Source organism: Hyposmocoma kahamanoa, unplaced genomic scaffold (assembly GCF_003589595.1).
Source record: "Hyposmocoma kahamanoa isolate Upper Pololo Valley unplaced genomic scaffold, ASM358959v1 97668, whole genome shotgun sequence".
Lineage (NCBI taxonomy): Eukaryota > Metazoa > Arthropoda > Insecta > Lepidoptera > Cosmopterigidae > Hyposmocoma > Hyposmocoma kahamanoa.
Window position 1 is genome coordinate 487 of NW_020655412.1, and position 9,630 is coordinate 10,116.

Below are 9,630 nucleotides of genomic sequence, written 5' to 3' on the forward strand. Positions count from 1 at the left end.
AACAAGAAAACAAAATTCTTATTAGTAGTCATTTATTTCTCCAGAATATCAAAAAAATGTACACCTTACGTATAACTTTTAAATTATTTTTTGTTTAGTTTTACTTAATAAATAATAATATAACAAATTATTACTTGTTACATTGTCAGTCTAATGCAAAGTCAAGTTTGTTTTAAAAGCAGTTAATTATACACTCAATGACTATCATTGTGATTACAGTTAATTAAAATTATGTTTATATCATACTTTTTATTAAAAAGGCACATGTATAAGACAAATGTTTATAAAACCAAAAACAAAAAATTTCACATAAAAACAACCTTAAAAAAAGGTCTACTTATTTTGTTATCTTTTTAGATACTTTTGTATCAAATAAAAATTTATTGGAAGAAATTAAGTAACCAGCCTTTTAAGTATAAATGCTATGTAGAAATGTTATTTACTTCTTTAAGACTAATTTACAGTTTTCAGTAACGTTGCAAGACTCAACAAGATTTAATTATAGTACTCGTATGTATGATTAATAGTGCAATTTCTATTGACTCCAAGTGCAACACTAACGCCGCTAAACCATTTTATGCTAGGTGCTATTTAAACATCGTATTTCACAAGATTGTGACATGACTAGAGATGGGTCATGGATAAATATCATTGGGATAAATACTCAGGATAAATATCCATTTTTACTCGATATTTATACAAAAACGTGGATAAATATTTTTAATCGTGGTTTATTATTTATATTTAGTAAAACGAAAGTATATTTTTAAGCTTAATTGTAAACATTGATACATTATATTGCTTGTTATCCTTGTTTTCTATATGCAGTAATAAAAAAAAAACTTTTAAGTACCGTAAATCCCTGTATTTTGCGTGAACCTAATTATTTTTTAAATACGTAGTTTATTTAAAAAAAAGAATTATCTCCACACAATATTAATCAGCTGTCTAACATTTTGTATGGATTTTTTTTTTTCAAGTCACTAAGTTGGTCCACTATTGTACAGTTGTGCAGCTTCGTATATAGAATATAAGAGTTTTTGGTTGTTCAATATTTTATTTGAAAAAACTACAGACGTCATGGGAAATGCTTAAACGATAATTAATTCTAATACAAAGTAAATTCAATTCAAAATAACTTGGCCACTATTTTGCCAAACCCTACATTCGCTACCGAATAATTTACATAGTACGAAAGAGACGGAAAGAGCCGCTAAGGACAATTGTGTTCACACTTTGCATTAAAACATTTTGTGTACCTACACAATTATAAACATTTATTTTTTATATCATGTGTTTTAATTAATAGATTTGGTGTGTGAAATGTGAAGGAGAATCCTTGGGCTATTTCAAGTCCAAACATGATTTTATTTAGTACGCAGTGGACCCCAAAACCATAAAGTTAGGTCGCACTTTATTAAGCAGGATAGGTCAGCTCAATGGTTACAGTTCTATTGATATTTTTCTGTCAATCGAATTTTCTAAACCAGTCAACTTTTATGTTGATAAAAGTTTCGGTTAGGTTAAGTTAGGTTAAAGTATGTTGCATTTAATTTACATTCCTACCATTAGTGAGATGTTATCGACTCAAAACTTAGGTACTAAAACAGTAATGTTACATAAAACAATGGCAAAATGAGAAGTAATCGTACGTAATTATTTAATAAAAAATTAATTCTATTATAAAAACACAAAAAAATAATTATCCATGTTCTAGGATAAATACTCAGTGAAATCGGATATTTATCTATTGACAGATATTTATCGGGAAAAAACACATCTCTAGACGTGACAAGGCAAGTTCACTATAGCAAACATAACATAAGAGTGTTTGTTTGTCGCATTTAAGTTAGATTATAAACACCAGATTCTTCAGAGACCAAATTAATGAGAGAATGTCAAAACAATAGATCACATTTTATTGTGTACTGTATCATATTGTATTTGAAAGAGTAGGGTGGTTTAAAGATCTCGCGAATATCCAGCTTATTATTTGTTGTTGGTGGTGATTATCAATGGTATGTCAGTCTAGACCTTGTTGCATGAGTGTGTGAAGGTCTCTGAAGGCGGCGCCGAGGCGGCCCTGCAGTGTCTGTCGTTTGAGCAGGAACGCACGTACGTCCAGCAATAATCTGTGAATCTGCACGCACTTTGCATATCGCTCCTCACGCGGTATATCCACACCCAATGTATGAACTGGCGCACTCACATTAGCGCGAACTACTGACGAAAAGTTACGCACTATTAACCTTAGCGCGTTGCAGCCACATTGCATATACCTAGGTAATAAGGAAAAATATTGTGTTTTTCTCGATTCAAACTTGATATTAAATATAATCTAGAAAGGTTTACTTACGATTCGTATTTGCTTTGTAATAAATCGTATATTTTAGGCAGCATCAACAGACAAATGTCTAAATTCCAAAGTGATCTGAAATTGTTTTCACACATTATTGGTTTCTTTAGACTAACAATTTCGTATTATTATAATAGTATAATAATGGTAACTTACGGTTTGTGAGCCATCACATTAAGAATATCGAGAATCACAGATGTATCCTCCAAGGCGATAACGGATTCTAGGGCAGTTTTCAAATTTTTGTTCATTCTTACGGAGTGGAATATCTGAAATAAATATTAAAAGATATATTTAGCAGTAACACCAAAGTAGGCTTTGATAAATGCCTAATAAGGTCTAATACAGACAATTTTAACTAAGACTTTGCTATTGTATGTTTATATGCTTGTTCAATGCAATACTATTTTTTCTAAATATAGTAGCAGTAGAGCTCCTTGTGAAAGAGCTCGTCCTGGAAAGTATTGCCATCTTACCTATTTCTGCCTCCAAGCAGTCATGTGAGCATTAGTGCGTTCCGGTTTGGAAGGGTAAGGGTGTCACAGAGTGACGGGCGCTGAGCCAGTGCCCCACAGGTCTTTGCGATTTAAATCTCTGAGTGGCACTGCAACTTTTATGGATAGGCGTGTCGCTTACTACCAAGCGCACGACTTGTTCGTCCCGTTCGTAACTTGTTATTATTAAAAAACAAAACGGGAGGGGCCCTTACTTGCAAAGCGCGTTCTCTGGCAGTGAGAACAGCCATCATAGAGTCGTGTCCACGCATCATAACGCCGAGGACCTCCTGCTCACTGGGCTCAGCACCACCGACACGCGTCCCCCGCCCCGCCATGCCTACTGTTAAGCCACGCTGCAAAACAATACGATGTTCAAATTATGACAATCAAATACTGTATTCTCGATATCCCAGTAAATAGTTACTTTTGGACTCCGAAATCATGGAGCTAACTTTGATCCTTTCGGCGAATAATGACCAGGAGATCAAATGTGTACTTCTGTTTTATTAACAACAACAATATATTACATAAATAATAAGATAATAATAATATTATTATTGTCAACCTTTACTTTCTATGTCACGAATCTCCTAACCTAGTCAAAAGCTATAATATTTGTTATAGAAACCATGTCACATCTACGATGATTGCAACAAAGGAAACCTGGATTGTATTATACTTTTTAAACCTTGTACAGAGACTTTTCATCGATGTCTTATCATGATTTTATTTGTCCTGAACATAGATAAAGTGTTGTGCCTTAAAAAAAATTATGAATTATATGAATAAACTCACAGGCAAAAACTCATCAAGGTCAAGGCCTACAGGTCGGTCTGTAGCGAATGGCACAAACTCCAATTCGCGGTCATTTTCTGCTGTCTCAGCGTGATACATTTGCACGGCTTCTCGGCTTATGCTATCTACCCTACGTCTGAAAGAAGTGAAAATTTTAATAGGTATATTAAATATTCAGGGTTTCCTATTTTGTTTTATTTTTTTTATTTTTTTTTTGGAAAACTTACAGCTAGGTAACAAGAATATAATGGTAAGTATAATATACGCTTGACAGACAAGTGCATGTATGTTGAGGGCTAATTAAAAGTTTCCACAGATAATTATTGAGCGATAGAAACAAGGTATAGTAAGTGGACGACTTAAAAAAACATAATAAATCAAATAACGAAATCAAATACGTGACAGTTATAGCAGCTACATATTTGAAGAGAAAAATATATAATTGAGTAAGCGTTTTGGCTTACTTGTACTGGTGTTGAACAAGTCTACCTCACTATATTTATTAACTAAGGAGTTAAATGAGCGAGACGCTCTATTTAAAGATGTATTTTGCCTATAATTTGTCCTAACCATAGGAACGTAAAGTGTAATAGGATTTCTCAGTGTAACCTTGATTGTACGTAGTATTATTTTAGTTTCCTATGTACTCATATCTGTTTAAGCGCATCGAGTATATAATCAGAAATAGAGACGAAATAAGGGCCCTCCATCCCTGGCAACTCATCACGCAAATGGGTCATATCGCTTTTAAATATCAACTGTCGTTTGCACTGAAATCATAAATTAGAAAACTGAAATAGTACAGCGCCAACAACTTTGACCTGTTTGTACGTCTCCGTATATTCCAAAAATATTGTGTATTTATTGTAATAAAGATAATATCTCTAACTACGGGGGGGCTGTTCCATTCCGTGATGTGGGAAAAACAGCAAAATATCTAATAACAAAATCGGAATCACATTTCATTGGTAATTAAATATGTAATTATTCAATTTTTGTCTATTATAGCAAAGCTCAAGTTAATCCGGTCAATTTAAAATGAAACGACCGACGATACCCGTCAATCCCGTCAATTGTTTCAAATTCGGGCTGGCCAATCGGAGTGCAGTTGTCACCGTAACGATTTGGTAGAATAGTTTTCAAACAAATTAAATAACATTTCGTCTCTATTTCTGGTTATATACTCGATGTTATAGCGCATCAAAGTAACGAAAGTAAATGCAGTAAGCGCGCACGCGAAAAACTGACGTTTTTAAAACTGAATCAATGGAGTACCTTGTTTCACTAGGTGTCTTGCTAAACGATAACGACCTAGGTCCCAGGGATGGTGGGCCCAACGCCATGTCGCTATTGCTCTGACGAAGACCAGAGGCTGCAAGAAGATTACAATCATAATTATGAAACCATCTAAACATACATACTAATACGTAATATTATAAATACGAAAGTAACTCGGTATATAATATTAGGGGTTAAAGTATGAAATTGCCGTTTCGCACTGAAAAATTAAAACAATTTTTTTTAAGATTAAATATATTTGTTTAATCAAAGTTTTTTCCCTTGTTGTCTATACATTTCTGCCATGTAATCGGAAGGTCATTTAAACCTTTGCGATAGAACTCTGGAGACCTGGACTCCACAGCTGTGTGAAGGGATTTTTGTACTGCTTCCTGGGAATTTTATTTCCACACAAAAAAAAATCAAATTGCGGGAAAAAATGGTAGTTGGTCGGGGCGAGGCCCGACGAATATGTAGGATGATGAATAATTTATATCTGCAGGTCTTGTAGTAGTAAAACTGTTTCTCAAGCAGTGTGAGGTGTTGCGTTATCATAGAGCAATAACGGTGAAGCTGTTTTGCTGCGAGTTCCGTCGTCATTATTCAAACGCCATATGTCATATTGTGGGTATGCTAACATTAAACCATGACGTTTCGTGGTAGTTTCATACGGATCGGCTTCCATCATTACCTTCAATTCAACGTTATTTACATTTGTGACTGGTCTTCCTCGTGGTTCTTTCTTCAAGTCGTAATTTGCTGTATTGCCGGCGTTTGCCGTATTTGCGTATGCCGTATCCTCTCCAAATACAGCATTGACAGTTTCTGCTACGTTAACTCCATGTGGAAATTCGTATTCGAAAATTAGGTACTCAGATTTTCGCTGTATCCATCTTCACGTTAAAAGCTGAATGTAAAAACAATTGAAAGTCGAACAATCAAATATCATGTTTTTTAAGTTAAGCATGTTTTACTTTTCGCGTGAAAAACGTTTCACTCTGAAATCGGACACCATACAGGTTTAATTTTAATTTAAAGTGGCCAGTAAAATAAATCGGCAATTTCATATTTAAACCCCTATTATTAATGAATTTTAGTATAGAGATAGTTTAAGAAGGCAGCCTACTTTTTGTCACAAAAATAAATCTTATAGGGGGTGAAATAGGCGTGAAAGTTTGTATAGAGAACCAATAAAACTGAAATTAGTATAGTACAGTAGGCCACTCGAAATACTTCTATAGTGACCGTCAGGATGGCTGGTCGCCTGTGGTATCTGGCACTGAGTGTATATTCAAGAATTGCTACCTATTTGCTCCCTTTTTTAAATAATCGCTACCTTTGATATATTCTGAGAAATTAAAAAAAAAATTGACTAGCCCTTCTGATATCAGGATTTTTCAGATGTATGTATTACCAGTAATTGCTACCTATTTGCTACTTTCACGAATTAAAGGTATACGCTTATTATCTACATTTATTAAAAAAATATTGCGATTGAAAATTGTCTGATTAAATTTAAAAAGCAAAAGTTTTTAGTGCTCTATTGCCATAATATAAAGAGCAGGCGTTGGCACTTTTCACACAAAAATTTTCAATCGTTTAAGCCATCCTGACATCAAAAAGGCTGCTCAATATTTTTTTTTAATTTATCAGAATGTATCAAAGGTAGCAATTATTTAGAAAAGGTGGCAAATAGGTAGGTAATAGGTAGTAATTCTTGAATATACACTCAGTACCAGAAGCCACAGGCGACCAGCCATCCTGACGGTCACTTCTTCTACGCAGACGAAGTCGCGGGCACCAGCTAGTCGAAGATATAATTACAGTGAACCCGTAATTAAAAATGGTGTAAATTTTTTGGATATTACCATTACTATTAGCTTGATATTGTAATTACAAAAGGTCCTTGATTGTACCTTTGTAACTTCGAACTAGGTAGTGGTCTGTTTGTTTTTCGGGGGCCTTGAATATCGTTTGTATTTTTATTGTACAGTCAACAGAACATCAAGCTACACATTGACGTATCTTGTTCCGTTGCACTGGAGGCGATTTTCGACCAAAAATGTGTAGTCTGATGTGCTGCTGTCCGTAATTTATTACTTCTTTTAAAATTAATACCCAAATTTTATATATATTTAAATTACGTTTATCAATTATATTTTGATATTCCTATTTGTATTGTCTCCTTATTTTTATATCAATAGTAAAAATTGTGTAAAACAAAAAATTCAAGTCAAGGTATTAAAAATAGAGTGGTCAGTGTTTATACCTACTCGAAATGAAAGTAAAGTTTATTCTAAAATGACCCCTTAAACATTTCGCATTTATGTCTTTGGCTCAACATAATCAATACTTATGCTTTTTTTTATAAAAATAAATTAAGTGCGCATTTGACCTCCATCTCACCTCAAGGAAAGTGACGGTGAGGTCGAGCATACACATCTAAATAGCCTATTCACTCTCGCTTTGAAAAGGCCCAAGTTAATGCGTTCAGGGAATAAGTCTGCGGGTACGGAATTCCATTCCATAGATTTTAGCCATATAAATGTGGAAGCGTAACGCTTCGTGCCTATCTTTGGAATCCAAAATATAGTGGAGGAACCATAGCCCACGTCTAGTCCCCCGATGATGGGAAGGAGAAGGCGAAGTTAAATCGTGCAATTCTATCGTACACTCTCCGTGATAAATCCTGTAGAATACCGATAAGCAGGCAACTTACGGCGGTGTTCAAGGCTCAGTAGCTTCGCCTCTACTGAATCCGAGTCACCTACAAGCCTCTTAAGTGCTAACTTATTTAACCGCCTCTGTGGCCGAACGGTTACCACGCAGAGGTCCCAGGTTCGCTTCCCAGGCCGGGAGAAATACTTGTATGCCCTACACTTATTTATCTAGTGAGTTTGGGTGTAATTTGTGGTTGTGTATTTGTGTATCCATGGCACCCGCGTACACAACCATGACACAGGGTTTCCCTAGTGCGGGGCTATGTTGATTGTGTGTGTTTCTGTTTGTGTGTGTGTGTCTGTGTGTCCGTGTGTGTGTCTGTGTGTGCGTTAGTGCGCGTGCGCGCGTGTGTGTATTAAGGTAAGCTTTAAATTTATTTTATTTTATTGAAACATAATGTAACCAGAACGTTTGATGTTACTTACTCATTTCACAGTTCCGTTTAGTTTCTTTGTAAGAGTTATGGCGGTTAAGTGAAGCTGAGAGCGGGCTGGCGGCGTAGTCTCGAACGGTTGCGGTAGGTGCAGTGGTGAATGTGCTATTGTCTTTAGTCCCATCTGCCCATAGGTTAGAAAATGCTGTATAAGCTGTTTGATGTCTTGGTTATAGCGGAAGGCTGATATTAGGCTTTTGTAAGTAGCCCTAAAGCAAGATTAGGATTAACTAAAAATGACTTTATTTTTGAACTCTTTGATTTTAGAATTTATCCACTTAAATGATATGTTATATTTAATTTTCATACAGATTTATAAAAAAGCAGGGATAGCCTGGTACTGGTAAACGCTTACTTCCTATATAGGACCTTAAGTAAGATTTGAGCCACATAACTCTTAAGTAGTAAGTCTCTAGTTCGATCAGTACAGCAGACAATGGTCAAATGTTTTCCATCGAGGAGACCCCTGCTCAACAATGGAACTGTGAGCGACGATGGGGTTGGCGGTGATATAGTTACAATCTCTCATTTCGTTAATAATTTCACGATTGCAATTTGATAAAACTAAACGGTTAGTAACGGAGGAAACAAAAAACAACTTACGATGCAATATCTCAGGTTTTTTATCAAAACTACTGTACTCTTTAGTAGAAGTGGGTATACGTGAGGTTTGTATTTCAGTGCGCTGACGCTGCGGCGGCGAGGGCTGCGGCTGAGGGCGGGTGAGTTGTGCGGGAGACGGAGACTGAGGAGGTTCGCCCAGCATTAGATCGCGGAGCGACGTCGCTGCTGTATGCACCAAGTTCGTGGCATCTTGATCTAATATAACAAAACACAGTATTATTTTTATTTAAATGAAAATTAGTAAATAATCTTAATGTGCATGGTTTCGTATTAGTGTATACGTACTATTACAAAAACATTGGACATGGGTCTGACCATTCAGCTGACGGGGTACACCTTTAATGTTATCAAAGTGCAAATAATATTAACCTTCAATGACCTGTGTGTACGTCTCCATATATTCCAAAAATATTATGTATTTATTGTAATAATGATAATATCTCTAACTATGGGGAGCTGTTCCATTCGGTGGTGTGGGCAAAGCAGCAACACATCTAATTACAAAACAAACGGAATCATATTAATCGGTAATTAAATATGTAATTTTTCAATTTTCGTCCATTAAAGCTAAGCTCAAGTTAAACTGGTCAGTCAAATGTATCGAATTCGGGCTGGCCAATCGGAACGCAGTTGTCACCGTTATGATATGGCAGAATAGTTTTCAAACAAATTAAATAACATTTCGTCTTTATTTCTGGTTATATACTCGATGTACCAGCAAAAGCTACTACTAGCTATAACTAAGGTGCATGGAGCTAATACAATAACAATGTTAATGTGATGCGTTTATACCTGGGATGGGGTAATCGTCAGCCGGTGGAGGAGTTCGATTCACTGGAACAAATAAGGAAATATGAAGATTAATTAGTTAAGTAGATTAGTTACATAAGATTATGCCTTAAGGGAAACAGCGTTTTTTATTTTAC

The 9,630-nt window shown here is 35.4% G+C and overlaps 1 protein-coding gene across 1 annotated transcript; it reads right to left on the reverse strand.

Moving 5' to 3' along the window:
• Positions 1 to 265: 265 nt before the first annotated feature.
• Positions 266 to 9,544, reverse strand: LOC113238710 (katanin p80 WD40 repeat-containing subunit B1-like). The gene is made up of 9 exons (XM_026475546.1): positions 9,497 to 9,544; positions 8,684 to 8,899; positions 8,073 to 8,204; positions 4,924 to 5,020; positions 3,649 to 3,784; positions 3,066 to 3,206; positions 2,513 to 2,625; positions 2,357 to 2,431; positions 266 to 2,279 (listed from the first exon to the last, which is right to left on the reverse strand). The coding sequence occupies exons 2-9, from the start codon at positions 8,844 to 8,846 to the stop codon at positions 2,024 to 2,026; spliced, it is 1,113 nt and encodes a 370-aa protein (XP_026331331.1). The 5' UTR covers positions 8,847 to 8,899; positions 9,497 to 9,544; the 3' UTR covers positions 266 to 2,023.
• Positions 9,545 to 9,630: the final 86 nt, after the last annotated feature.

What these genes read in the sequence shown, in the direction of transcription:
- LOC113238710 (XM_026475546.1), bottom strand. Translation starts at nt 8,846, where the DNA reads ATGCTGGGCGAACCTCCTCAGTCTCCGTCTCCCGCACAACTCACCCGC. An exon ending in TAAACGGAACTGTGAAATGA is followed by an intron (nt 5,021 to 8,072) that starts GTAAGTAACATC and finishes ATCTTCTTGCAG; the next exon opens with CCTCTGGTCTTCGTCAGAGC. An exon ending in CCAGAGAACGCGCTTTGCAA is followed by an intron (nt 2,626 to 3,065) that starts GTAAGGGCCCCT and finishes TATTTATTTCAG; the next exon opens with ATATTCCACTCCGTAAGAAT.